Source organism: Fusarium falciforme, chromosome 3, assembly GCF_026873545.1.
Source record: "Fusarium falciforme chromosome 3, complete sequence".
Classification (NCBI taxonomy): Eukaryota; Fungi; Ascomycota; class Sordariomycetes; order Hypocreales; family Nectriaceae; genus Fusarium; species Fusarium falciforme.
In genome coordinates, this window is record NC_070546.1 from 2,663,725 (window position 1) to 2,691,203 (window position 27,479).

Genomic DNA, 27,479 nt, shown 5'->3' on the forward strand with positions numbered 1-27,479 from the left:
AGCCCCGGCATGAGGAATGTCGTGATAGCTTCTTCATCCGGCCACCCACCACCATGCCCTCGTTCGACCAGCTCACCGATCCCCCCAAGAAGGGCAAAATCATCAAGTCGGCTTACGATAGTGAAAGCTTTGAGGCTGATGGCACTATCCACGTTGACGGCCTGGTTGGCTCAGCCACCATCTCTCCAGCTGGCCGCGATGTCGCCCTAGCCTCGTAGGTTGCATGACAGATCTGTACCGGATGCACCTTGTCTGACATACATAGACCCGATGGATTGGCCATCATAGACTTGGATTCGCCGTATAGTCCCCCGCGTCGTCTACGGACTCATGGCCTCCCCTGGCTGGTGGTTGACGTTCAATGGTCCCCCTTTGCAGCCCGAGACTATTGGATCGTCTCAGCCGCCAACCATCGCGCTCTCGTGTGGAATCTCAATCGCAGAGAAGACTCGAGTTCTGGCGCTATTGAGCACTCACTTCAAGGCCACAGCCGTGCAATCACCGATGTCAACTGGTCTGCTCATCATCCCGATCTCCTTTCAACCTGCTCAGTGGATGGATACATCCACGCGTGGGATCTTCGACGACCCCGTCAGCCAGTTCTCACATTTTGCGACTGGACGGCTGGCGCATCCCAGGTCAAATACTGTCGCCAAGCTTCTCATATTCTTGCCTCAGCCCATGATCGATGGCTTCACATTTGGGATGAGCGCCGCTCATCTGAACCTCTCAAATCTATCAAAGCTCACAAGTCAAAGATTTACGGTATAGACTGGAACCGAAATCGGCCAAGTGCAATTGTGTCATGCTCCATTGACAAGAGTATCAAGTTCTGGGACTACAACGCTGATGATCCTCTCGAGCACACCATTGAAACTGGTTTCCCAGTATGGAGAGCTCGGCACACGCCCTTTGGACAAGGCGTTGTTGCTATACCCCAAAACGAGCCTGGCGATATGTACCTCTATAGCACCCGGTTCGAAGAAGGATCCCATGTGACGTCCAGTCCGGTGGAAGTCTGGCCTGGTCACGGAGACCACAAGGCAAAGGAGTTCCTTTGGCGCTGCCGCGGCGGTGTCACCGAAGACGGGATGGATGATCGCGAATTCCAGCTCGTCACTTGGGGCACTGACAATGAGCTCAAACTTCAATGCATTGATCCTCAAACACTGGCCACCATTGGTCACACTCGAGGAATGCCTGCGGCACCGGGCATCAGTCTCACTCGCAAAGGCGCCACCTACAAGACCTTCCGCACTGTCGATGATAGCACGGATCGCGATCGCAAGACTGCCACCATGAGTGATCATCGACCTGGCGGCGGCAGCAACTACAGACAAAGCGCCCTGACACTGGGTATGCGATCAGGCGCGAGCCAGAACCATCGTGCCGGCGTGGCATGGCGAGGCCCTTCGATGAAGGCCAAGGTCACTTCAGGGAGGGCCATCGATCGTAGCCAGTCACAGATCGGCTGGATGAAAGGTATTGCCATGACCAAGAGGAAAGTCTCGGCGGGCGCAAAACGGCACATGTCGAAGGACTCGGGCATCTTTAGTCATGGATATCCTGATGATGAATGGGCTGAGCCGGATACTATTCAGGAAGAGCTCTTGCGAGTCAGCACGCAACTTCCCAAAGTGAGATGGGAGAACATCGATATGGACAATCTCTCCCTTAACGCCTCGTTGAACGGTCCGTGGGGCGTAGACGGGGAGACCATCTTCATCAAGGTCAGAATCGACATCCCGGTTGGCTATCCCAAGGCCAGAGCGCCCAAGTTCTACGTCGAGAGGTCATCCTTTATGCCAGCAGCAACTCACAAGAAGATCGATCGTGAGATTCACCAGCTGGCGGATCGGTTCCTGCAGAGAAAGCAAAACTGTCTTGAAGTGGCCTTTACATATCTCCTTGGAGAAGTCGACCTCGAAAGCAGTACCACCTTTTTCAAGAATGTTCGAGATCTTGATGACGACCTCGACGGACTGGCCGACGAGAGCTCGAGCGAATCCGACGAGGACATACCAGCTGGGGGTTCGGCCTCTATGTCACAAGAGCTTCCACCGCATGCAGAGATAGACACTGCACTTGCGCCTCCCAACAGGACTATTGTTCCACCGACCCCTAGAACGTGCGGTGCTAGGTTCTCGCACAACGGGCGGCTGGTCTGCTTCTTCCCCTCAAAGGAGGAAAAGGCGAGGGCACTGTTTACCACTACCATGGACGCATACAGGGAACGTCCCAAAGGGGAACCCTTCTTCGCGGGCTTTGGTAAGATCGCCCACGATCTGGGGCCCCGGCAGAGATTCATGGCAGAGGATGCATCCATGTCCAGCGGTGACTCTGATTCGTCTGCTTCCGGCTCTTCCTCGTCGTCGTCATCTTCGAGCGATTCGGAATCGACATCGATGCACAAGATCAACCTCTGGTATCACCCCAGTCGCCAGTTTAGAAAGACGTGGAGTGAGGATCGGTCAATACGCTCTAGCGGCGGAGGCACTGGTGTTGGTACCGGCACCGGCACCGGCACTAGTCGTCGACGACCCGGTCGGCCAAAGAACCTGATATCGATACATGATCTCCGATCGGCGCTGCCGTCCAAGGAAGAGTTTGCTCGCGAGTATGCCATATTTGGCGACGGAGCCGACGTCTGCGAGCACAATGCCCAGGTAGCTGAAAAGTACGGGGCCAGGGATCTGGTTGATGTGTGGCGATATCTGGCACTGCTACTGAAGAAGGGTGTCCCGCTTGAAGTGCTTTCCCACAACCAGAGGCGTGACTCTATCCTGGTGATCGCTCACGATGTGGTGTCGAGATGTCACGAAGATGCTCTTCCTCTAGAGTCGGCTGTGGATAAAGGCAACGGGACTCTGACGGGTAGGGTGAAATGGGGCCAACACCCTTTGGCCAGAGACTTCATCATGGATCTGTTTTTCTACTTTGAGAGAATTGCCGATGTCCAGATGCTGGCCATGCTCTCCTGCATATTCAGCGAATCTTCAGCCCGGGACAGCGTGGCCTACTTTGAATCGCATCTGGCTCAACCGGAAACTCCTCTTCCTCTCAAGGCGCCGGCGTTTTCTCTCGACTATTTCCCGACGGATGCTTCACTCTGGAACATCAACAGTCGCAGCTATACCAACTCTGCCATTACGACTCCCATGACTATCCATACACCGGTCCATTATGCGGGATCACAAGCATCTGACGATGGTCTCTGGAACGGAGATCCGGCGTCAAACTCGTACTCTTGCGGAGAAACGCCGCCCAACAAGTTCAAGGACTATCTTGGGGATCTTGAGCCACCACCAAGCGTATCAACGTCTCCAAACACACGCTTCCTGAATCGAGCAAACTCTGGGCTGGCATCAGCCTTTGCAGCTAACCTGCCTCGTTCATTTGCCGGTGTGAGCTCATCGTCCCCGCCAAGCCATGGGAAGAAGAAGCCAAGCCCGGCAGAGACGATCCTCAGCAGTCTAGCTCCTGGAAATGTGACATGGAGTGCATCAACGGCGATGGATTCGAGCGGGGGAAGAACGTCTCTGGATGATGACGAGTACCGCAAGGACGACATGCTGCCGCTGGTCCCTACAAAGATCTCAGTGTCGATGGAGGATCAAACCATATTCGACGATGACGGCTGGCTCAGTACGCCACTCCTTGAATCCAACCGGGGTGACGTATACGCCCATTACCGATACGCATACGCCGAGATGCTGCAAATGTGGAACCAGCCCCTTGCTAGACTCGAGATTATGAAGTTCAACGCACTTAAGGAGGACGTGACTGGTGGGCACATGGACGGCAGCTACCCTGATTCTGCTCATGATGGGGCGAGCGGGAACGGACCTATCAACCATGCCAACTCGCCACCTATTGCGATGGGTAAGAAGGACCAGCTTCAGGCTCTGCTCGCATCCGGCCGTGGACTTGATGTGACGGGAGTATGCCGCATTCACGAGATCCAGCTCGAACCCACTCGTTACACGTCGACCGACTCCAAGGTTGGCGGTGCGGTAGGCACATGCGAGCGCTGCCATCGGTCTCAGAGCCAGCTTATATGCGTTTACTGTCTCGAGCCCGTGGATGCCCTCTTCCCACCGTGCTTGGCCTGTGGATGTGCAAGCCACGAGGCATGCCTGGCGGAATGGCATGCTGCTGGCGAGACGCAGTGTCCGGCAGGCGACGAGTGCAACTGCGTCGAAGAGGCAGACGATGGTCAGGTTGAATCCTGGGCCGCTCTTCGTGGAGCCGTCTTTAAGGGCCCGAGGCATCTTCCCATGTTACCAGGCCCAGCACTAGGCGATAGCGATGATGAAGAGAAGGTGGCTCGTGAGTGGGAGAGAGTCGAGCCAGCTATACCCACACGGATGCAGGGGCTCTCAGCTGCCAGTATTAGCCTGGGCAATAGACTGAGGAAGTCAGCGGGCGAATGGTCAAGGGCTTCAAGCTTGAGGAGGAATGACCGGAGGAATCTAATGTAACATGACTGACATATCAGAAGAGTTGGAGTAATGGTTGTTGGATATCGGAGGTTTAAGTTGTTCTTCGTATCGAGGCATGACGGTATTTGGATACTCGTCCCAGCTCACTGTTTTGCATTTATTCTGAACTACAAGCGTTCAAAGCCATGTACATCTATGTAGAGTATCATGAAGTACATAATGCATCCCTACTACCCCTTAATTCGGCCTCCTTTTCTCCACGTTAAGAAGTGGTCGTCCAGTTGCTAGACGGTCCAGATTCTCTAGGAGGAGGCCAGAGAGATTATCCCAGTACTTGGACGACTGCCACGAGATGTGAGGTGTGAGGAAGAAGTTGGGCGCCTTCCAGAGGGCATGTCCCTCAGGCAACGGCTCCGGGTCGGTGACGTCTACGGCGGCTCCCTGGATGAGGCCGTTCTCGAGAGCGTTGACCAGGGCGTCGGTATCAATGATGGGGCCTCGAGCAATATTGCATACAAATGTCTTGCCGTGGTTCTTGCCGAGGACCTTGAACTGCTCTGCGCCGAGGAGACCTCTCGTGGCGTCACCAAGTGGCAGAGATACTACCAAGAGATCGAGATCCTGCTCCAGGAAGTGGTCAACGTCTTGGCTGGTACCGCCCGAGAACCACTTGGACGGGATGACGCCTTCAGGGTCCCCAGTGCCAGGGACGCAATACGTCTCATCGCGCCGGGACTCGGCCGTCGGACGCTCTCGGAGCGTGTAAGCGTACACCTCCATCCCCAACGCCTGTCCAAGCCGGGCGCACTGCCTCCCGATACCTCCATAGCCAAGAATACCCCTGAGTTTTGTTTCGTTAGCTGATGGTTTACGGGCTGGAAAGAGTTGCCTCTTACATGCGACGGCCTGTCGACACTTGCATGCCGAGCTCCAGTCTGGGTCGCCAGAGCTGCTGCTTCTGCTGCTCAGCATAGACGTGGAAGTGATGCTGGTGAGACAGATACGCTCCTATAACCCACTCGGCGATCTGAGGCCTACACAAAAGAGTCAATACAGCTTCAACAAAGAGAATAGGAGCATCCCAACATACGGCTGACACCCACTAGCATTGGCAAACTGAACCTCGGGGTCCCGAAACTTGGGATACCCCGCCCACATGTCGAGCCCGGCCGAGGCGGCCTGGAAGAAGCGCGCCCGCGGCACCTTGGCCGGGTCGGGCTGGTGGTAGATGCACAGCATGGTGACGCCCTCCCAGGCCTCGTCGGGGAGGTGGTCGGGCGGGAGGAGCTGGAAGTTGACGATGGGGGCCTCGAACCAGCGGACCTCGAGCTCGGGGAAGCGCTCGCGGGCCTGCGCGAGGAAGGGCTCTGGCGCCGGGCTGGGGAGGTAGACGAGGAGGACGTCGCCTTTGAGGGTCATGTTGACGATGTGTGTGTTGTTGAGGAGGTGAGTTGTATGCAAGTGTTGTATGCAAGTGTGGTGTAGTAGTCAGTATATAACCAGTTCTATCTCATCTCTATCCCGACAGCTCCGAGTTATACAACGCCTCCTCTTGCTAATTCAGTCTCTCACGTCAGAACGGGATGAGATGAGAGCTAAGAAATGGGCAAGCAAAGTCGATGCTATTCCCGCAAACTCCGAGAGGTTATTTCGACACGAGTGCGGGAGATTAATAAGCGCTCGCTCGTCAAAAAAACGCATCTTAACCCATCCATAGTATGTTCCCACAATGGTTGGTTGCGCCCCAGAATAGAATAGCCATTGTCCCGAGGTTGGTTGTCGTTGATAACGGGAGAGGGGAAAAGGTGGAGATGACATACTTGAAGCCATGGATGACGAGATTACCGATGCGTTGTGTGTATCCACTCTATAATAAAGTCTGGGACCCTCGTCTTACTCATATTACCTTGCTCTTAGTGAATAGGATATATATTGGTTAGGTAGGTGTATATAAATAAGTAAGTACCTACCTAACTGATCACCAAGTACCTTACAATCCTCTCTCTCTCTGACACAAATATGTGTGTTTTTCATATCGCTACTCATCCATTCACACATTCATTAAGTTCAGTTCACATGGTTATTACATAGAACGGCTCCGCGAGACTTCCATGTTATCATCTAAACACTACCAAAGAGCACCCTCACCATGTTGGAGAAAACAACATGACAGGCTTAGCACGGACCGGATTCTCAAATCTGACCCTCATCAGTTGCCAAACCTGCCACTCCTTTCCCATTTCTTGGTCGTCAAGTCTTGTTTCCAGACGCAAGTCCTTCCACTCGTGGCGTCTCTTCTTCTCCGAGTTGTCCTCCTCTCCCTCCCTCACGATCCATAGACGCACCACCGTACCTAATAGACCTGTCAGCGGATCCTTGCCGGCGAGCCCCGTCTCCAGGGTTTCCTGCCTGGATAGGTGAGTAAACTCAACTCTGTGTGTGCTTACATGATATCGGAAGCCATACCAGTCCCCATTAACTTCTGTGTTGCTCTCGTTGCTGGAGGGAATGCCATCACCACATTGTTGAGGACATGCCATAGTAAACTCGCGCAGATCCGGTAATGATCGCAGTTCCAGAGGCTCCAGGCTCATTTTCCAATCTGGCCGGATAATGTCGTAGAAACTAGACGCCAGATTGCGAATGGGGAGACTAACGAGAGAGGTCTCCTGAATCCCTGTCCCCATTTCTGGAATCTTTGGTGTCGGAAGAGTCATGTTGATCGTCAAGAAAGTGTCCTTGAACACATTCATCCGCCTCCATTGAAAGTTGGAGTCCTGGAACAATGTTTGGTGGGTGCGCTGAAAACACCTAAGCCCTTCATCACTGCCTGGCATCATCGTACTGATCACGGAGCACACCTGCTGATCCTTTTGGGACTGTCCTGGGTAGAATTCCACAACAGCCGGTTCAAGAAGTGTTTGCCATAGGGCTCCCCTGACATTTGAAGATAGTTCTCCAGTAGTACTCTCAACCTGGTCCCCTTTAGGGGTGGTCTGGCGGTATGGGGGGGTGAAGGGTGGGACTCCGTCGTCCATAACGGCACAGCTCTCTTATTCTTCAGAAGGAATAGAGACCTGATTCGCCGATGCTACTAATCGGCATTCCTCAGATTCAAAGGAGCACAACTTGAATATATATCTTCCCAAGCTTGCTGAACTTTTTGTTCCGAGTAGCATACTTAACTCACCTTTGTCCTGAACAGTCCCAAGAACACACCATGTCGCTTCTTTGTTAGGCCTCCAGCTCTTAACATTATAGAATAATGTGTACAAAGACAGCCACTCAACTTGTCGTTCAAGTAACAATAGGAGGAGTATACATTTAGTCCGGGTCAGAACAACCCTTTGTCGCGAACTAGTCCCTGTTCATGCATTAGTACAGTACCACGCCACTTTCATGCTGCTTGTAATACCGTTACCGGAGTTCTCTTTTGCGTGCCGTTGTCAGTCCCAGACCCGCGTTTCTTACATTTTGTCAAAATTAGAAATCTGCTAGAGTCGCAACTGCATACCTCTCTATGTTTTCGTGGTTGTGCATATAACATCCGATTTACTAATTCTCGCTCTCATCCGTTTGTTGTGTAACTGCTGTGTACATTGTGGTGTTCTGTATCTGGCTTTATCGACTCATGTGTCGATAAGCAGGCGCTTTCCGTCGGATGTCTCAACAAAGGCCATCTCTGCGGTTTCATGTTCGTCTTGGTGCCATAATAACCAGCTCTCGACTCTGGCGCGGACTCTCCGAACTCAACTTCAGCTCCCATCCGATACCAGGAGCCTGTGGGAGCCATGACCAAGCCGGCGTGGCCAGGCCTCTGGATCTCCTTCACTGCTCGGCAAGCAGGAGCAGGGCTCTGTCATCTTGTCAGCACAGCGGCTGAAGCATGGTTGACGAGCCTGCCCTCAATCAAGTCGGTCCTTGCGAGATCCCATCACCTCGAATCCTAAAAGACTCGTCCTCGATGTTTCCCTTCATTTGCCTCTTCTGTGCCTTCTCACTTCCCATCCTGATTCGCTCCATCCCTCCCATTGTAGGTCAAATGTCAAGATCCTCTCCACCAGGACCCATCGCATTCTGTTCTCACAGGTCCGGTTCTCCTTGACCTTGTCCTCATCCACGTGCCATGGCAGGATTCGTACCCATTTCAGGCCGTCGTCGGGCGCTTTGTATTTTCCATCCAGAAAGACAACTTTGGACACCATTTTGCTGCGTCCTTTGTTGAGTTCGTGGCAATCTTCTTTGCCGCATCTGCCCTCGTTCAGGACTGCTTGAGACTCGGGGTCATCCAGATCCAGGGGCGCCATCTCGATGATGTTCTCGTCCACCCAATATCGGAACTGTTTAGCCAGCTCTCTGAGACGAACTTCATATGGAGCATTTGTGTCCATGTGGATCATCCATGCTGGATCGATCTCTCCCACTTTGACGATCCACAGGTCATCCAGGTTGGGAAACCAGAATCGGTCGAACTCGATCTTGCCGAAATCTCGCTGACGATAGCAGGCTGACAGGTAGACAGAGTAGTGGTATGGCCCATCCACCCGGCCATCGTCGGGGAAGCAATCCCAGAAGGCAAGTCGTCTTATCCGCGGTGCCAAATCTTCCAGGTAAGGGTCGGGTGCTTGATCTGAAATCTTGTGGTCGCAAACGAGGATATCTCTGGAAAAGTCAAAGTATGATCCGTGGCCAATAGGCTCATACCCTAGCCTGGTTTCCTCTCGCGCCTCGGCGTTGAGCTGTGTAACAGTCGGCAACGGGTAAGAACCGTCTTTCTGGACCAAGTCGCCGTATAGGACAATCCGAGGCTCATTGGCTCGTGACCATATCTTGAGGCGAAGTTCGGTGGGAAGAGACCCAAAGCTCGCCACTGACGATGTTGACGACGTGGAGGATGACATGGCCTCGTACTTTCATGAGAGCAACGGTGTTGGGAGGGTGAGCTTCTAGTGCGAGAAGTACAACACGGCTTCAACAGGTGGCATAACGGGAGATGATTGGAGGTCTAGGATCGAGAAGAGAGGTACGGGCAGCGTTATTAATCTCACGTCGGTCTACATACTGTCGAGTCCAGAACAGGGGTCTCACGAGGACAGGACGGAAACGGTGTCATACCTACATGCTGGGGGTGGATGGCTGTTTGCGGCATGTCCGGGGCGGGGAAAATCAATGATCCCCCTTGAAGCCATCGTGGGACGTGATGCTATACTGTGCCACAGCCTGCCAAAACCGGGATGGTTCACCGACACCGCTTCTAGCGGTTCGATAGCGGCATGCTGCATGGTCCATCCTGTTCCCTCGGTCAGCCAACCAATGAGACCGCTCTCCAAGGAAGAGAGTGGTGATAGGACCGGGGTGAGGCGCAGATGGTGCAAGAGGTCCAGTCGACGATCACACATATCGGGTATTTCGCGCCCCTTAGCTCTGTATTAAAAAGCAAGCTCGAGAGCGCCACCCTAGTGTCTCTCCGGCTGAGCTTTTCAACCCCGAGCCAGACGTGTTAGCCTCGCGCCTGTCTCTTAGGCTGCATCATGTTCCTCGTGTCTTGTCACGTGTCGTCATGATCAGGCAGCCGATGAGCCTGCAGAGGGCGACCCAGAACCCTCATGCTCGCAGAATTCGAAGCTTCTCGCCAATCTAGAACCCCGGCACAGCTCGTCCTGGGTGATGGTCTGATGTGAGAAGACTGTTGGCAGGCTATCCTGGGCGTGGCTGCATAATACGCGCCTCCCGAGAGCGCAGCCGGCGGACGCAGCCGACGTGATGCCAGGGCGGACGAAGTCCAGTCAGTATCAACCCGGAGCTTGTTGGCACGGAGTACAACCAACTATCACCTTCACTGCGGCCTCTGGTGGTGATGGGGATGCCGGGGTCGGGGTCAGCATGGGACGGGAACGGGCACCAGGATGATAGGTCTGCAACACTTCGAGCCCAGGTTCGCATGTCGTCGTTTCCGGCATGCATACCGAACCCCTTCTCGGCCAATTCCAGGCCTCCCATTCTCAGGCCGGGGCGGGCGATGCACCCAATGCTCGAATGGTAACTTGTCAAGGCGACTGCCAATCGTCCAGAGCTGACAAGACGGTCCCAGCGGTTTGGGTTGGCTTGACATGCGCTCGAAGTGAGGCGGGAGGGCTTGGAGCTTGCAAGGGATGTCGGGTAACCCCGTGTGGAGCTCGCGAAGCTGAGGCGGGATGGTACGCGATTGGTGCCGCCTGACTGGTTCCGGGACAACCCAAGCACCAAGGACGAACACCTTGGCCAGGCTGCGGTTTGATTGGCGGGCAGATCTAGACTCGAGGCTCGAGATCGGTCCAGGCTGAGCAGGACGCAAGAGCATCAGGCGTGTCTCTGCTTGAGCTTGCCTCGGTCGCCAATCTCGACGATAAAGGCGCATCAGCAGGTACGGGCCGCGTGGGCATTAACTCTGGTCCCAAGACCACGTTTTCAAAAATCTGATCTGTCGGGATCGGTGGGTAGTGGTCACTGGTGAGGAGCCAGTGGGGGGATGTGGTAGTGTCAGTGTGACAGAACGACAAGCCTGCATCCTGAGTGTCCACGAACGACATCAAGCCGGGATCTCGGTTGGGAGGAAGGACATGCTCTGGAGTCGGTGGTGTGGGCTGCCTCTCGCCGCCAAGACGAACTGATGAAGCGGAAGAGTGGACCAAGGGAAGAGCGGTGATGAGGGTGAGTCTTGAGAAAGCCCATGGTGGCCATGGTAGGCTGAAGTGAACTGTGATGCGGGTGCGTGTGAAACATCGGTGTGCGTATCTGCGCTGTGACGGAAGCAAGCCATTCACATCGGACGTCGGGATGAGCACGGTGGTTTGGCCGATACTAACGTTAGTACGGATATTGAGTCAGCCATTGCCGCTCGGATGACTTTCCTTGGTCACTCGAACGCGCGCATGGCGCCTTTTGCCTCGTTGAGCTGACGGGTGTGGTCATGAAGCGCTGTCTTGAGTCGACACTGTAGGGTAGAGTAGGCGCGAGACGCACGCTCCAGCCTTTGGGGTGCAGCTGCCATGAGTGATGTTGGTGATGGATGGTTTCCCGTTGATTATCAGTTGGGAGCGGGTTATTACCGTGACGTTGGCAGCAGTTTGATTGCAGTTGATGTTGGACGAGGCTGTTGGGTGAGATGGGAGGAGGTTGTGGTATGGGTTGCTCACCAACGCTCATGCCGTCGTAGTTGCAGGAGATGTGTGTGCCTGGTAAGCAGGCCCCACAACTGGAAACTGCTCCTTCCATCTCTTTTTCAACGTGAATGTGTACCGCAGTAGGTAGGTACTGTAAGTTGGGATTGAAATGCCTATTCATGCAGCTTAAGCTCTCGGCCAAACTTGACCTGCTTACCTGACTATCTAGGTGGTTTGAGCAGACGGCGCACAATGTTAACAGATCATCACCATCGCCAAACAGCCTCATGCTGTGCAACAGATCTTACCTAGTAGGGTAGGTAATGCTGGAGCAGACATCCATCCATCGCAGAAAGAGGCAGGCAGGCGGATTCGGATTCAGCTCCCGTCCTAGCGGGACGCGCCTAACTCGATGCCGACGGCGCGCTTGCCCCGATCCCCGAGCCCGCTAAGCCTGGGCGACCCACTCATTGCACATCCTCATCCTCCTGATTGGCATCATCACCGCCATTGCCATTATTCACACGGTCGCCAGAGAAGGCATACGCGAACAAGAGATCTGCTCCCAACGACTGAGCGCGACCTCCACCGCCTCCAATGCCCTCCCGAGAGCATGCCATCCCCTACCGATGACGAGACGCCCTTCCCCTCGTTAGACCGTTCGACGCTTCATGGGTTTGGCCGCTCCCATCTCTCCCCTGACGATGCCTTCGTGTCGCCGCCTCGCCGCCCTGGCGAGCGTAGTAGAAGTCGCAGGCGCAAGCGGCCGTGGAAGAAGTTGATGTGGGTGAAGCAATCATGTAAGAGTCGACTGATCAACTGATTTCCGCGACGAGAGGGACGAGAGCTAACCAAGTTTTCAATAGATCCCGACAACTATACCGACCAAGCGACTTTTCTCGAGAACCTACAGCGGAATCCTCGTCTTAAGCCGTATGACTTCTGGCCCCTCGTCGCCGACTCAACTGTTATACTGCAACATGTTTGCTCCGTTATTATCTTCATCGTTTGCTTTGTTGGTATTTTTCAGGAGCGTGTATCTCCCGTGTCTGTCACAAGCTGGAGCAGCTTCCTTACCTTTGTCGGATGGATCCTCTGGGAGCGCTGGTTGTCTGAGATCGAGGACCCTGGTGACACGAGTCACGGAGTGGCAGCAGCAACTGTGACGGGGAGAGCTGGCCGGACCGGAAGCATGAGGCGACCTGGCCGCGCCGGTAGTATTAGGCGCCCGCCTCCGCTCCGAATTGATTCAGTCCCGTCGACCGCCGGGCCATCGGCCTCGAGCTCGACTACAAACCTACACGCGCACCACGCGATTAAACGGGCGCAGTCCACTTCAACCAGCTCGCTGGCCAGCGGTGCTGTGCATACACCTCGAGCCAGCCAGGAGCACCTCCCCGAGCTGCCACCACCCCTTCTTGCTGAAGAAAGCCGGTCCCGGCAGAGGGCTGAAACCATCAAGTCGGCAATCCTCATCTACTGCACACTCCTTGGACTTAGCCCCATCCTCAAATCCCTTACCTGGTCCACATCGAGCGACAGCATCTGGGCCATGTCCTTCTGGCTCCTCGCCATAAACATCTTCTTCTTTGACTACTCGGGCGGCGTGGGAGCCAAGTTTCCTGCATCACTCTCTACCAATGCTGCCCTCATGGCATCAACGGTATTGGCAAGCCGGCTACCATCCACGAAGCAGGTCTTTAGCTTGACGCTGTTCAGCATAGAAGTTTTTGGCCTGTTTCCCGTCTTCCGACGGTATGCAAGGCACCGCAGCTGGCGATTCCATGTGGTATCGGCTATCTTGCTAGTACTGGGGGCGGGACTTGGAGTAGGCCTCATCCTGGGTGACACTAAGGGCACTGGCGGATGGCCATGGAAGAGCGGACTCGTGGGAATGATTGTGGGAGTACTCATCGCGGTACTGGCAACAGGAGGATGCAGCTGGTGGCTGATTGGGTTGCAAAAGTACAAGAATGAGATACGAGGACCTTGGGACCCAGCGAGACCCATCATCATGAACCGGCCTCGGTGGGATGACGATTCATGATGGTTACGTAGGTGGTCGAGATACTTTAATCAATATCTTTTCAACTGTTCAAAGCCAGCCCTTGGCGAGATGTCAGTTAGCGTTCGGACCGGAAGTGCCAAGCTTTCTATCAAGCAGCATTGCATAACGCTAAATGCGGATCTGAATCTGAGGGAGAGGCAGAGACACGTCCAAGACAGAATGAGGCAGAGGCTGACTTGTATCCGTACAATTCGGTACATGTTACGTTGCCATGCATCGATTTTAGGCAGGCCAGTGGAAAGTCTGTTCGTATTTGCCAACACCTACCTACGTACCTACTGATCCTGGGCCCCATCTGCATGCGTGTGCATGGCAACGCGAGTGTCATGTACTGTCGTGGCTGGCCAGGCACCGTAGGTAGGTTGAATCTCGAGTAAAATAGAATCAAGCATGCTTCTCTGAAAAATCACAACCATCGTGGTCTGACATGACCTGAAGCCGTCATGTGAGGGTCAGCAGTTGCCGAGATCCATCCATGTATGGATAAAAGAAGGACCTTGCACCGTTGACGGTAGGTAGGTTGTCTCTCATAGCCATGCCCCCCTCACCAGAATTAGAAGCACCCGTCAACAAAAAGCCCCCGAGGTATCCACCAATGATCCCTGAGAGGATGGCAGTGAGTCTGCACTCTCAAACGGGATTGACAGGGGAAGCCACTGGATTCACTGCTGTGGTCCTCAGAAAGAGAGAGACGATGCGCCGGCCCAATGGCCTTGAGACGTTGGCATGGCAATGCCTCACAATAGGATTGATCCTTTCCCAGAGCGGCATGTACCATGCGAGAGATGGAGGGGATATAAGGCAATAAGCTGACAACTGAGTAAGCCCTCTCCATCTTGGCCCTTCCATCCTCCCCAGCCTCACCAAGAGTTTTCATCTCGGTGGTTCTAGTGACCATGGCGTGGTTTCTCGGCTGTTGAACCCCCCAGCAGCTTCTAATGACCTCTTCTCTATTCGTAGGGACTCAGTTGATGTCTTTACAGGGTCAAAAACGGATGATTCTGGCAAGACGAGGGGGAGGGGGGAGAGAGGAATCGAAGGAAAACTGGGGCTTCTCGATGCAAATGGGGGCCATGGAGTTTGGCTGTACGTATCCGTATTAATTGTCTGGGGCGAACGGGAAAAACGGCACCAAGGATTCATTCCTTCCTAATGGATTTGTTGGGCAGGTTTCAGCCAGAGTTTAAAAAAAAAAAAGGTGAAAAAGAAGTTCTGGGCAACAAGTTCAAGCTTTGGGCTGGGCGGGAATGGCTCCAGGCTCGTCTAGATTGGGGAACACAAGTACCAGTACGGGGTATTTACACGCTACTTTCCACTCAGGCACGTAAACCCCGGCCGCATAGCGCAGGGTCTAGTGGGCTCTAGCTCTCAAGCTTCCAGGGGTCCAGGGGCAGGACAGGAGCAGAGACAAGCCCATTAGAGGCCCGTCCGACCAGCCGATGAATGGATAATTTGATGGAGCCCGTTTCCCTCAGTCAATTCTGGACCGGGACCCTTGTCCGCCCGACAAGGCTTGTTCTTATGGGGTAAGTTAATTAACCAGCAGCGCCCCGGGAGTTGGAAGCAGCTATAAAAGGGCCTGGACCGACCTACCGAGGAGCGCCTCTTACCTCTACCCACCAGCATCATCTCGAGCTTGCTTACGAATTCAACGAACAAGACAAATTTCTCATCAATCGCGCTTCAAATCCATAATTCAAAATGAAGGCCACTCTCTTCCTCGCTGCTGCCGGCCTCGTTGCCGCCCAGGACTTCACTGGCCAGCCCAAGTGCGCTGTAAGTCAACATCAACATGGACACCTGTGTCGCAACAACACCGTCTAACACACGCCCAACAGCTCAAGTGTCTTGAGGAGTATGTTCCCAAGGCCGGCTGCGACCTCGAGGACACCGCCTGCCAGTGCGACCCCTCCTTCCAGGAGAAGCTCACCCCTCAGATCTCGCCCTGCCTGATGAAGGAGTGCGAGGCTGCCGACCTCCCCAAGGCCCTCGCCGCCGCCCAGGCTGCCTGCGAGGCTTATTCCTCGGCCGCTGGCAAGTCTGGCTCTGTGACCGGCACCGTCGCTCCCACTGCTACCGCCTCTGAGACCGAGTCTGAGACTGAGACTGCCTCTGATGAGGAGGATAACACTGAAACTGTCACTGTCAGCGTCGACACCTCCATCACCGGCTCCGTCACCGTCCCTGCCATCTTCTCCACCATTACCGACGTCCCCGCCACACCTGGTCCCAACAACAAGACCACCAAGGCTACCAAGACTGGTGCTAGTGGAAGTGATGGTGAGGAGACCGGCACTGGCTCCGGCTCCGAGACCAGCGAGACCAGCGCCGCTGCCAGCGAGACTGGCAACGCCGCTGCCATGACCGGCCCCGCCTTTGGTGGCTTCCTCGCCATCCTGGCTGCCTTTTTCGCTCTGTAAGGTGTGAAATTATACACAGGTATAATCCGGTGATAGAGCGCCTGGGGAGTAATCTTAATGGGGCTTCATTGCGAGGCCTGGGGTGTTGTTTAATGTTCTGAACGAGAGTATGCTTCGAGATATGACATTTGGATGTTTTGGTCACTTTTTGGATATTGGGGTATAGCATCTTTGATGAAAGGCTATATCTATTTGCAATAGCGGACAAAAAAGTAATGATGGAAATGGATTTGCTTGCAATTGTCAAGCACATAACCCCTGGCTCCTTTATCCTGCTCCCCCTCCGTATTCTCTTCCATCTTAATCTTGCGGTTCCTAACTCTCATCGGCTTTGGCCAAGTCGACGTCGATGAGCCACGGCAGCTGTATGGCTCGATATTGAATACTCATGATGGCGGCATTCACAAACAGCGTCTTCTCTCCCTGCACGAGATGGTAGTCACCCTCGGTGAGATCCAGATGCGCACCCCTCTGCCGGCTCATCTTGATGAGCTTCGCCTTCGTCGCTTTGTACGTCTCCTCATCCTGTGTTATGTGGTTTGGTCGCAGACCCTTAAGTCCAACGGCTTTCGACCGCTCCTGGTCAATCTTGTCGTCGTCCCACGTGGCGAGGAGTGAGCCCCATCCCTCGTGGATGTGTCCGAAGCAGTGGATCTTTGGCTTCGCATGGGTGACGGCGCGCAGGAGGTCGGGGCATCCGGCCCGGGTCCCCGTCATGCCGGCAAAGTCGAGGATGCCGTTCGGAGGGCCGTGGGTCATGGCCACGTCGATGCCCTCGGGGATCTTGAAGTCGTGGCCGTCGTCGTATTGAAATGCCCAGCCGCCGAATACAGGTGTCCACTGGCTTGCGAACACCTTGAGTCGAGCCCCGTTGTCCAAGGTGAACTCGTGAACGCCTTCGGTCAGATATCGGACCCCGTCTGCTTTGGCAGCTTCGACGATGCCCTTGACTTGGTTCATGGTCCTTTTAGTACCTCGGGCTTCGTTAATCCAGAAGCGCTCATCAAGAGCAGTATCGTGGTTCCCTGCAATGACCAGCTTGAGAGGAGCCCGGATGGAGCGTAGCACATCAAATGTTGCTTGGTATTCCGGGACGGTTGAACGCAGGGTCAGGTCGCCACAATGGAGGACAACATCCGCCTCTGGTAGAGGCTCTCTCCAGCCCGTGTGAGCCCACTTCAAGTCATTCTGATCGAGTTCATCTTCAGTGGTCGGCCAGCCGTCGTCGGGTTTGGCTTTTGGTTCTGAGCCGTGGGTGTCGGATATGATGAGGATGCGTGTCTTGACTGTACTTGAAGCGCGAGATTCAGACATTCTCGAGTCGGTACTAGTGACAGTTCAATAAAGAAGAGGTCGATTGAGGGATCAAGTTTCGAGGGCTCAGAGCGCAAAGAAAAGGTGCATATGTAGGGACGTAGGCAGAAAAGTTTGTTGGTCTACCTAGTAGGCATCACAGGAGGCAGCCGTTTCGTTTCGAGAGGGTCACTGAATAATATACTACAAGCACCTCTGAAGAAGAAGAAGAATAGGTAGTGATTCAATGTTTGAGATGAGTAAAACAAATCGCATCAGCCAAAACAATCATAGGTTATCATCATGACCCAGCCAAAGCCATCATGGATGCTTGATGAAGCAAGCTTCAGCTGACGTCGATAGAGTGCAAAGTGGGTCAGGCAGCTCCCATGGAAGTTCCTTTGTACAGCCTCCACTTCCCTGCCCCAACGCAAAGGAGAGAGACCATCAACACGCATCACCACCAACAAACACGGCGCCTTTTGCTTGATAACTCATACTATCAGACGAAATGGCTGCCGAGGCCTCTCAAGATGTACCAATGGGTTCACCTCCACCCGCGCCCGCGCAGACGGACACGGAGCCCAAGTATGGCGGCTACTCGCGTTTCGAGATTGAGCTCGAGGTTCGTTCTGTGCTCTTCTTTCCCTCTCTCTCCGGCTGACCTGTATTGTTTCTAGTTTGTACAATCTCTAGCCAACCCTTACTACCTCAACCACCTCGCCTCCCAAAAGCTCCTCAACCAACCCGCCTTTGTCGCATACCTCGCCTATCTCCAGTACTGGAGCAAGCCGCCCTACCTCAAGTACCTGACCTACCCGGGTCCGACCCTGCGACACCTCGAGCTCCTCCAGCAGGAGATGTTCCGACAGCAGATCATGAGCCCGGATGTGGTTCAGAGACTGGTCGAGGAGGGTATGAAGGCCTCGATCGATTGGCACCGCGAAAGCTAGAAGACTTGCGACCAAGGCGACGACGCGCCTTGTGTAGGATGCGATCAGTCACACGAGCCACGACAAGAAGACCAGAGCAGCCCCCAAGAACAAGATGGCATCAAGACTCCTACGCGGAAGAAGAAGACGATCAAGATCAAGATCAAGACGAATCAGAGGCCTTCTCAATCGTAACTGCCCAGCCCAGCAAACGCCTCGCAACATGACAAGGCCAAGGGATTTTTGATTCTTCAAACTCGAAAAACACGAGCTACAGTCTATGACAAACTCCGATTCTCCTCGCAACCAAGAATAAATAGCAAGACCCTCCTCCAACACCAACTCATAACAAGCCTAGTTCTCTCTCCACCGGTGTCCGCAAGTCATGCACTTGTAGAAGCTCGTCATGGGCTCGTCGGCGCTGCGGATCTGGACCTGGAAGAAGGCGGCCTCGTCGCCGTTGCAGCCCTCGTTGGGGCACTGGACGCGGCCCTTTTGCGCATTGTCCCAGGCTCCCGGCCCGCCGAACACGTCCTCCCTCTCGACGCGCTCGTACATGCGGCGCGAGAAGACGGGCTCGGTGATGTGGTGCTCGAAGGGGCAGGTGCGGCACTCAAGGCGGTTGGTGCGCGTGTTTGTGAAGGAGACGGTGAGGATGTTGGCGCAATGGGGGCAGACTACCAATGGTTAGCGAGGTTTGGGGAGAGGTGAGGGAGAGTCTTACAGAGCAACATGATGGCGGTTTGCTAGGGACAAGACTTGATAGCAAGAAACTGTCTGCAATAGAGCCTTGGTTGAAAGTAGATGAGTTGTTTGTTGTTGCGCCGTTGATTCGTCTGTTGAATAGAAACGAATATGACTTCTTTTTTTTTCTCCAAGAAAGTCCCAAGGCCGCCAAGGCCTCCACCTCTTCGTCTCTAGTGGGGTCCAGCCTCTGCCATGACGGACCATGTCTTAGCGCCATCTCCCCCGCCATTTCCTGCTCTTTGCTGCTGCCCTGGGCGCTTCAGCCTCAGCCCCTCCAAAACACCAACGGCAAACGCTACATCATCACTGCCACCTCCTTTCATATCCCCTGGTGACGACGACACCGCAAACACGTACTCTATTGTTGACTTTGCATACCTCGACTTGTACCGAGCATTCCGGAATCTCGCACCGAAACACCTCAATCTTTTCCCCATTGTCAACCAACTGACAGATAGTACCCCGCTTCCCTTGCAAATCAGCTTGATATACACGTCTTGGTCAACCAGCAAAGATGGGCGCTGACGAGGAGCACGACGTAAGTCAGGCCTCAACAGCTTATACAAACGTACCATCTAATCAAAACACACAGGGCGCCTCCGTCAAGGAACTCCTGATCGAGGCATGCCGCCGCAACAACACCGACCTCCTCACCGAGTGCCTCGAGGACAAATCCGACCCCGAGATCACAAAGCTCCTCAACGAGACCACCACCGTCATGGGCAACCACCTCTACCACGAGGCCGCCTCCCGGGGCAACTGTGCGTCTCCCCATCATCCGCGACCGAAGCATACAACGAACTAATACCTCCTCCAACTTAGACGAAATCATCGACCTCCTCCTCGACCAGCCCGACTTTGAATGCGACCCCCTAACCCGCCTCGAGGGCGACACCCCCCTCCACACCGCCATCCGCTGGATCAACTCGGAGCCACCCGCCCAGAGACCCTTTGGCAACGCCCTCGTCGAGATGATGCTCGAGGCCGGCTCGAATCCGCGCGTCAAGAACAAGGCCCGCCTGACGCCATACCAGCTCGTCGACCCCACCAACAAGGAGCTGCGCGAGCTCATCCAGAAGCACGAGTACGCCAACCAAAACGCCGGCGACTTCATCAACGTGGATAATTCGGCTGCTAGTGCCAAGCATGGCGGTCATAAGCATGCCGTCGCACAAGGCGTGGACGATGAGAGTGATGACGACGCCGAGTTTAGCGGCAGTGATGAGGAGGAGCGTGCCGAGTGGGAGAGGAGACGAAAGGAGAGGCGGAGATAGTCATCAACGCGCTGCTGCGCTTAGAAACACTTGATATCTAGAGGCCACTTCACCGCAGAGGGAAGTGGACTAATATGAGGGTGGACATACAGCATGATAGTTATCTCAAAGCGATAGAGGCCTGTACAAAGGTAGAGAGAATAACAACTTCTCATCTAGGGCATCAAAGAAAGAAGGGTATAAGCATTCTGGCCCAGGGATTTGAAGCCAACTCCCTGTTCAGCTCGTCGTCTATCATCTAATCGTGTGCTCATTCTCGATCCAAGCCGACGTCAGGAAAGGAACAGTCAAAAGGACGTACAAGATCAGGAACCAGCCTGTCTTCTATAAACAAAGGAAAAGAAACATGCTCCCAGCTCTTGTAAGGTTGTCTCGATCAGACCCCCAAATGCTTATAATAGTAGCCACAGCCCAGTTGCCAACGTCGCAGAGCCCACCGTAATCATTGCCGGGAACACATTATTCGCGATGCTCTTGTCGGATATGATATATGTGACATTCTTGAGTCGCTTCTGGGCAACCTGTGATAGTCCCCCTGAATCGGCCAGCTCATTCATTTCATCGCCCAACTGACGTAGAATGTTAGTCGAGCGACCCTTGGGGCACATGACGATCTCCCAGCCGCCACCCTTGGGAATGATAAACGTCGAACTCTGATCGTCAAAAGCAAAGCTGTAGGCATCGGGACACATTGCTTTGGCGGCCTTGCTGTAATCGGATGGCTTGCAAATATCCGGGTCGTGGTATCTGCCTACACAGCACTCCTTGTCAGTGCCGTATGCAGCGCAAGCGCTGTTGCAAGGTGAAAACTCGGGCCTCTGGATCTGATCGTCCGGGTAGGGGTAGATGCCGTCACCAGGCTTAGTGGGCGGAAAGGCAAGATATTTCCATGGACACCAACGGCGTGCGTCGTCATTGTCGATCCTGTTTTCCAGAGGCACTGGATATGTCGAGTTGGTGTAGTAGGTCCCAGTGTCAGCGTGTGCATAGATCCAACTAGGAGATGCAATGCACGCGCAGTTGGTGAGATTTGGCGGGATGAAGGTTGTGTTCTTGGCAGGGATGTAAACAATGCCCATCGGGAGATTGTAGCCGTCAACTAGGGAGATGTCGTAGAAAGTTTGCTCCTTGTGTAAGCCGCCAGCCAAGGTGAACTCGGCGAGTGTTGCTGGCGTTGACCCCTGACTATACGTTAATACTGGATGTGAAAAACACTCGGTAAACCACTTACACTGAACTCGCAGTCCAACTTGCCAAAACAGTCACCCGTTTTGCAGGAACATGAATCGCCCTTGACAGTACAATTCGTCCTCCCCCAGACACGGCCTTGCCACTCTGATCCTACCCAAAGTTCCTTGCTCTTCCCCTGGGCAAGTTCGAAGCCCCCAACGCCTGGACCTTTACCAGACTGAGTTGCGATGCCAGGCCAGATGGTTGAATCGCACTTGTTGGTAATAACCAAAGGAACCGGCCTTTCGGGGTCTTCCGGTTCTTTTCGGCGCAGGTTTCTCACGGTGTATTGTCCCCATTTTTGCAAAAGGTCATCTTCCGAGATCCTTGGAGGGACCTCTAAACTGACAGCTCTGGCTTCCTGTATGAACAGCCCAATGACGAGGACAGGCACCAGCAATCGGCGCAGTGAAGGGGCGCTTCTGGCGTCTCCACATTTCGACGAAGATACCATTTCCTGGCTCAAAGGGTGTAAGTGGAACGCAAATAACAACGAATTGTTGACCTGTGTTGTGATCCAATCGAGGTCGCCCCAGGGAATTGTTTTGAGTCTAGAAGAACAAAGTAATAGAAAGTATTAGTTGGTCGTGACCATGGCCTCCAAAGATAGCTGTCCACTGAAGCAAGTATAGTCGTCGAGCAGTATATGTAAGATACGGCGGCGCTGGGGTGCTTTCCAGGATCGAGGGACTTAAGTGACGTATAGGCGATGACGATGCTGCGAACCAAGCCTGTCTTCTTGAATAGCTGAGAACCGTTTCTTGATGACCCTTGTCGAATTGATCTGCACTGGAGGCGTGGCAGCGGAGAGTGGCTGGACAGATGATAGAGTCTAGGGCAATGAGCAGGGGTGGACCGGCTGAGAGCGACGAGATCGGCTAGGTTGTGGTAGAGGAGCGGGTAAGGAGGGGAGGTGGCCAGAATCTGAAACGGCCGAGGAGGAGAGACGATACTATTAATATTTTTGGTGCTTGCTGATCAACAGATAAACAAAAAGAGGGTAATAAATCCAGAGGGTTGAAGAAGGATAGAAGCCCAAGAGTCGGCCTCGAGTAAAGGAGAGAATGGAGCTGAAGATGAGAGGAAGAGAAAGAGAGGCCCAAAATAATGAAACGACGAGTTTGAGACTTTGAAACAATGCAAAGGAAGGAGTAGACAGGGAAAGACCTCACTGAGGGAAGGCGCTTCACAGCGAGAACTTGCCATGTTTGTCTGGGCTGCCATGACTTACACGAGTTTGAGTGGCCATGGTTGAAAGCTATGACGTCAGGGGACCACGGGTCAGGGATATCGACAAGAACCAGACCCCTGGCTGAACATGCATGCCAGCAAAAGGTCAGACGACGAATTTTTGTGTGAATAACGATGATTGCAAGTATGCGGTATAGAGTTGGATTCTATACAGATTCCGTGTTGGTGGCCGTGAACATTGATGCTGTGATATAACCTTCCCTTTTTGGCTGTTGCCGCCATATGTGAGGTTATCATGAGCCTCTCAAGTATTGGATCTACTCGATAGCTTCTTTTTAGCCCTGCCTTTTAGAAAAGATGCATTTTCTCCAAGCAGCAACTTGATAGCTTTCCATTTTGACGATACTGTACACGAGCCGCACACGTGCGTTAGAAGCACAATGGGCATTTATATATGAGGTTCCAACTCCATATTTGTTTATGGCTATTTCTTGAAGTAATCCCCACGTGCGTGGCACCTTGCATGACCCCACCATCCAACCAACAACGCTCCAGTTCCAACCGCAATTGAACCTCGTTTGCTTCGTTTGCCTTATCACCTAGACAGCGGAACAGAGGCTCTAATATAAGTCATTGGTATGTGCTGGGAATTTGAGCTAATACGAGCTTTCTTACGGCCGACACTGACTGATCAATGACATATATGTCACCATGTCCTGGATACCGACTGCTAAATATTGCCGTGAGAGACAAAAGGTATCACTGGCTTGGAGATTTTGAGTCCAACTTTCCCTTAGGATTGGCTATGTAACTCGGACTATGACTTCAATCTGGCGGTATAAACCGGCTGATATCCCTTGCCGTTGGATTGATGGAGTTGTTGTCGCTCAAGACCAAGATAGAAGTCTCAGCCGAGTTTATAAACCGGATCAAAGTCGATGTAGATCAGGATGTATACCCTCTTACCCGTATCTCTACATCATTAGTCGTTAGACACACAAGCCTTCGAGGTTGCTTGTTGAAAAAGTATGCACATTCAATGATGTCTCCATTGTCTATATACGAGTGATCATCATGTCGTTCATGCAGGTAACTCTCCCCCCTCCATCAATTCAGAACCCAACACCAGGCTTGGACACACCTGGTGTCAACCACGCTTAAGTTATTTAATCTCCTAGTACTAAATCCAACATCTTTCGTCGCTCGACATGTCTCTTTGGTCTCGTCGGATGATCCCAAGACGGTCCCAGATATTTCCCTTGCTCTGTCTGTCATATTTCGGGGGGGGGGGCTCCGAGCGAGTCTCACCCGCCTCTGCATCTTGCCAGGTATCATGCGGTTCCAAAGTGAAACTCCAAGTTTATCGCTTTCTCTTTCCATTATACGGCATGTTTATCGGAAGCGGGCGCGGCAGCGGCCCATGACTTCGCCCTGGCAGACAAGCTCGGCGCTGAATTCGGAGCCATCCAGGGTCAGGTAGATATCAAAGTAGACGCGGTAGAAGGTGCCTTGAGGGGTATCCATTCGTTCAAAGTCCTTCTCCAGGTTCTTGCGGGAGAGATCCGAGGTAAGCGTGACAACTTCCTTGATGCCTGCGCATTGTTAGTCTTTGAATCACTTGTAGGCAAGAATAGAGACTTACGGGGATCCTTGGTGTATTCGGGGCAGACATCGTCATCACAGGCGTACAGGACATCCTCGTACATGAGGGTAGCGCCAGGAGCGACTTGTCGGAAGAACGAGACCTTGACAGGCTCGCCGTTCTTGACCTTTTGACCCTTCTGGACAAAGATCTGTCGGGTGAACTTGCAACGGTCCTTGCCGTCCAGGGAGGGTACACGGTAGGCCTCAGGGTGGTAGCCTTCCTTAAAGGGCTGGAGGGTGGCCATGAGGTAGTGTCGACGGGCGACACGGTGGGTGATGATTCGCTCTGTGATTCCGGCGGTGACGGCACCCTTGACGATGGCGGCGACTGAGTCCATGGGGCGGACGACCTTGGACTGGAACTGGGGAGGGACATGGAGCTTGATCTGCTGGAAGAGGTACTCGGAAGCACCGAAACCACCAACCACCAGGATATTCTGGAGGGTACGGTTCTGGGCCTGAATGGCAATGATCTGGTTTCTCACGAGCTCCAGAATGCGGTTAACAACGGGCTCGAAGCACTGGAGAATCTCCTCGTTGGAGAAGGTCATGTAACCCTCCTCGATGCCGGCCTCGGGGAACTCAGCCTCGATACCAACGTCGACAGCCCACTTCTGGCCATTATTCCGGAAATCGGCCTTGATTCGGTTCTCAAAGTCCATGATACACTTGGCATAGACACGACCGGCCGTCTTGGAACCATCGGGAAGCTTCATCTTGCGGATCTTGGTCCGGAGAATGTTGCTGAAGTTTCGGTTCAGGGCGGTGGAACCACACGAGTCACCGGAACCAGCTGTGCACTCGGCGACGGTGAAGGGGTTCTCCTCCTCGACTTCGTAGGCGATCAAATCGACAGTACCACCACCACAATCCACAATCAGGACGGCATCGTGGACCTTGAGGTTCAGGAGACCAGTCTTGGAGCAGAAGAGGGCGGCGGCCTCGGGCTCAGAGACCAGGGTAAGACGGTTGTCATTCTCGTCTCGGAGGAAACCAGCCTGGATGGCGGCAGCTCTGGTGGCGGCCTTGCCGGCATCGTTCCAGATAGCAGGTACGGTCAGATAGTATCGGATGTTGCGCTCTTCTCGGTTAAAGACTTCACCCAGCGTCTTTTGCAGAGCTGACCGCATGGCCTGTCGGAGCTTGAAGAGGTAATCGGCGGCGACGTCGATTTCGGACTTTCCTGGGGGCAGAGGAGGGAGGTTGATGGGATCGATGTAGGTGTTTCCGCTGAGCATCAGCTGAAGCTTGAACCACTCAACCTTTTGCACACCGGGCTTGGGGTATCCGGTGGGAGCGAGGGCGTCAGCAATATCGGGACCCCATCCTACCACCTTTTGGTATTGATCGTAGTAAAGCACCGTGGGAATCTGGAGAAGAACGACTTTAGTCTCTGCGCCTCTCGATATCTGCTGCTTGTCTCGACTCCACGTACCTTTTGCTTGGTGTAAGAGCCAGCGCCTGGCCACTCAGTAATGATGTCTTCCTTGGCCTCGTTGTTGGTCGCAAACGCAAAGGCAACGCCAGAGAAAGTGGTACCCTGGTTTCTCAATTAGCCACTGCGCTTCTGAACTGGCAACCCTTCAAATGCGTACAAAATCAATGCCCACGATCAGCTGGGCCTTGCTCCGGCTGGCTCCCTCAACCTCAGCAGCGGGGCCCGGGCGCTGGAACTGCTGACCGATGGGGCCGCCTTGAGGAGGAGGAGGACCGGCGGGAGGGTAGCCCTGAGGCGGAGGAGGCTGTCCAAAGCCGGGAGGACCTCCCATCGGAGGAGGACCTTGGCCCATGGGAGCCATTCCAGGAGGGTAGCCCACGGGGGCACCGGTGTTGATCGGGGGCGGACCGCCAACCATTTGGCTGGGAGGAGTGCGGTTGGGCTGCTGGGTGAGAGGACTGGTGCGGCCGAGGGGAGCTTGGCCGGGAGGAAAGTTGGCTGTATAGCTGGGCGGGCGATTTCCAGGGCCCGGGTGATTCATTGGGAGGCTTGTCGTGGACGACGAGGCGGCGATTGAGGGAGCGTTGAGCTGGTGTTGGTGAGGAGGCTGCGGTATTTGGCCCGGAGGAGGGGTTGGGCTTGGGGTCAGACCCTCGACGTTCTGGATGCTTGCAGCGGACTTGCGTTTTCCGAAGCCAAAGCTCTTGAAGCGGGAGTTCATAGAACTCATATGGAAGAGAGGAAGAGGAGCAAAGGGGGGAGGTTTGAGGAGTAGGACCAAAGGTCAGAAGAGGCACAGAGGCACAGGCACAGACGCAGAGGGCGGCGAGGCGAGGCGCCGCAGCAGCAGGACGGGGCAGGACGGAGCGGACAGGACAGGACAGGATAGGACGACGACGAGGGGGGTGGGTTGGATTGGGATTGGGCGCAGGAGGGGGAGGGGGGAATGAGAGAGGGTCAGGCTCGGGTTCGGGTCAGAAATTAGCACGGGGGGTGGAGGAGGAGAGGAGGAGAGAAGCGGTTTCTGGAGAGCAGCAGTGTAGCGCAGAGCAGAGGCGTTGTGAGGGAGCAAAAGTCGAGAGAGAGAAGAGACGGTCTGGCCTGGCCTGGCTACAGTCCAGCACCAGGTTGTCTAGCTCCCAGGTTGATGCGATGGGCGGGCGGGAGTGGGAGCAGGAGGGGGGCGTGCGAAGTGAAGTGGGATGTACGAGTCTGAAGTGGTCGCCGGCTGGTTGGCTGACAAGCTTGGGCTGAGCTTGGGCTGAGCGGGTTGCAGCAGAGCTGAGGTCTACTCGGGCAGGACTGGACGCTGGCGGCTCTCTTCTGGGCTGGCTTGATGCTGGCTTGGAATATGGTCGCCGATGTTCAGTTTGGCTTGCTTCTAGACCTTGGATCCGTCGCCGTCTCTAGGTGCGCTCCGTGGCTGTAGCTTGGGAGCAAGTAAGTTGCCGGGTCGCTCTTCTGACAGCTGGAGCCAGGCATGTAGAAAAAGTTGCGAGCGAGCTGGAGCGGGAGAGCCTGTCGACAAAAGGTGGGCTCTCTGTCTGGCTGTGTTGCGTTGGCGTATGTATGGATGGGTAGGTAGGTAGGCCGTCAAGTCTGGCGCTGGCGCTGGCGTGGGCACGGACGAGCCGAACTTGATGATATCGATGAGACCG

The 27,479-nt window shown here is 54.3% G+C and overlaps 11 protein-coding genes across 11 annotated transcripts; 5 read left to right on the top strand and 6 right to left on the bottom strand.

Annotated features, from left to right (window-relative positions):
• Positions 1 to 53: 53 nt before the first annotated feature.
• On the top strand, positions 54 to 4,481 carry NCS54_00411800 (Hypothetical protein; the record flags this gene model as incomplete). The annotated part of the gene is made up of 2 exons (XM_053149667.1): positions 54 to 214; positions 266 to 4,481. 2 exons carry the CDS (start codon positions 54 to 56, stop codon positions 4,479 to 4,481), a joined length of 4,377 nt encoding a protein of 1,458 aa, XP_053005642.1.
• A 198-nt stretch (positions 4,482 to 4,679) lies between these two features.
• NCS54_00411900 (Hypothetical protein) lies at positions 4,680 to 5,861 on the bottom strand (the record flags this gene model as incomplete). The annotated part of the gene is made up of 3 exons (XM_053149668.1): positions 4,680 to 5,283; positions 5,339 to 5,476; positions 5,533 to 5,861. 3 exons carry the CDS (start codon positions 5,859 to 5,861, stop codon positions 4,680 to 4,682), a joined length of 1,071 nt encoding a protein of 356 aa, XP_053005643.1.
• A 2,555-nt stretch (positions 5,862 to 8,416) lies between these two features.
• On the bottom strand, positions 8,417 to 9,343 carry NCS54_00412000 (2EXR domain-containing protein; the record flags this gene model as incomplete). Its single annotated transcript, XM_053149669.1, has 1 exon — positions 8,417 to 9,343. One exon carries the CDS (start codon positions 9,341 to 9,343, stop codon positions 8,417 to 8,419), a length of 927 nt encoding a protein of 308 aa, XP_053005644.1.
• Positions 9,344 to 11,996: 2,653 nt separating this feature from the next.
• On the top strand, positions 11,997 to 13,631 carry NCS54_00412100 (Hypothetical protein; the record flags this gene model as incomplete). Its single annotated transcript, XM_053149670.1, has 2 exons — positions 11,997 to 12,384; positions 12,451 to 13,631. 2 exons carry the CDS (start codon positions 11,997 to 11,999, stop codon positions 13,629 to 13,631), a joined length of 1,569 nt encoding a protein of 522 aa, XP_053005645.1.
• A 1,722-nt stretch (positions 13,632 to 15,353) lies between these two features.
• NCS54_00412200 (CFEM domain-containing protein) lies at positions 15,354 to 16,072 on the top strand (the record flags this gene model as incomplete). The annotated part of the gene is made up of 2 exons (XM_053149671.1): positions 15,354 to 15,428; positions 15,491 to 16,072. The coding sequence occupies 2 exons, from the start codon at positions 15,354 to 15,356 to the stop codon at positions 16,070 to 16,072; spliced, it is 657 nt and encodes a 218-aa protein (XP_053005646.1).
• Positions 16,073 to 16,387: 315 nt separating this feature from the next.
• Positions 16,388 to 17,386, bottom strand: NCS54_00412300 (Metallophos domain-containing protein; the record flags this gene model as incomplete). Its single annotated transcript, XM_053149672.1, has 1 exon — positions 16,388 to 17,386. The coding sequence occupies one exon, from the start codon at positions 17,384 to 17,386 to the stop codon at positions 16,388 to 16,390; it is 999 nt and encodes a 332-aa protein (XP_053005647.1).
• A 490-nt stretch (positions 17,387 to 17,876) lies between these two features.
• Positions 17,877 to 18,492, top strand: NCS54_00412400 (Mediator of RNA polymerase II transcription subunit 31; the record flags this gene model as incomplete). Its single annotated transcript, XM_053149673.1, has 3 exons — positions 17,877 to 17,990; positions 18,046 to 18,280; positions 18,335 to 18,492. The coding sequence occupies 3 exons, from the start codon at positions 17,877 to 17,879 to the stop codon at positions 18,490 to 18,492; spliced, it is 507 nt and encodes a 168-aa protein (XP_053005648.1).
• Positions 18,493 to 18,651: 159 nt separating this feature from the next.
• Positions 18,652 to 19,031, bottom strand: NCS54_00412500 (DNA-directed RNA polymerase subunit; the record flags this gene model as incomplete). Its single annotated transcript, XM_053149674.1, has 2 exons — positions 18,652 to 18,974; positions 19,022 to 19,031. The coding sequence occupies 2 exons, from the start codon at positions 19,029 to 19,031 to the stop codon at positions 18,652 to 18,654; spliced, it is 333 nt and encodes a 110-aa protein (XP_053005649.1).
• Positions 19,032 to 19,558: 527 nt separating this feature from the next.
• NCS54_00412600 (Hypothetical protein) lies at positions 19,559 to 20,318 on the top strand (the record flags this gene model as incomplete). The annotated part of the gene is made up of 3 exons (XM_053149675.1): positions 19,559 to 19,582; positions 19,637 to 19,805; positions 19,867 to 20,318. 3 exons carry the CDS (start codon positions 19,559 to 19,561, stop codon positions 20,316 to 20,318), a joined length of 645 nt encoding a protein of 214 aa, XP_053005650.1.
• A 392-nt stretch (positions 20,319 to 20,710) lies between these two features.
• Positions 20,711 to 22,002, bottom strand: NCS54_00412700 (Hypothetical protein; the record flags this gene model as incomplete). The annotated part of the gene is made up of 2 exons (XM_053149676.1): positions 20,711 to 21,499; positions 21,550 to 22,002. The coding sequence occupies 2 exons, from the start codon at positions 22,000 to 22,002 to the stop codon at positions 20,711 to 20,713; spliced, it is 1,242 nt and encodes a 413-aa protein (XP_053005651.1).
• Positions 22,003 to 24,131: 2,129 nt separating this feature from the next.
• NCS54_00412800 (Hypothetical protein) lies at positions 24,132 to 26,581 on the bottom strand (the record flags this gene model as incomplete). Its single annotated transcript, XM_053149677.1, has 4 exons — positions 25,979 to 26,581; positions 25,819 to 25,923; positions 24,382 to 25,753; positions 24,132 to 24,331 (listed from the first exon to the last, which is right to left on the bottom strand). The coding sequence occupies exons 1-4, from the start codon at positions 26,549 to 26,551 to the stop codon at positions 24,132 to 24,134; spliced, it is 2,250 nt and encodes a 749-aa protein (XP_053005652.1). The 5' UTR covers positions 26,552 to 26,581.
• Positions 26,582 to 27,479: the final 898 nt, after the last annotated feature.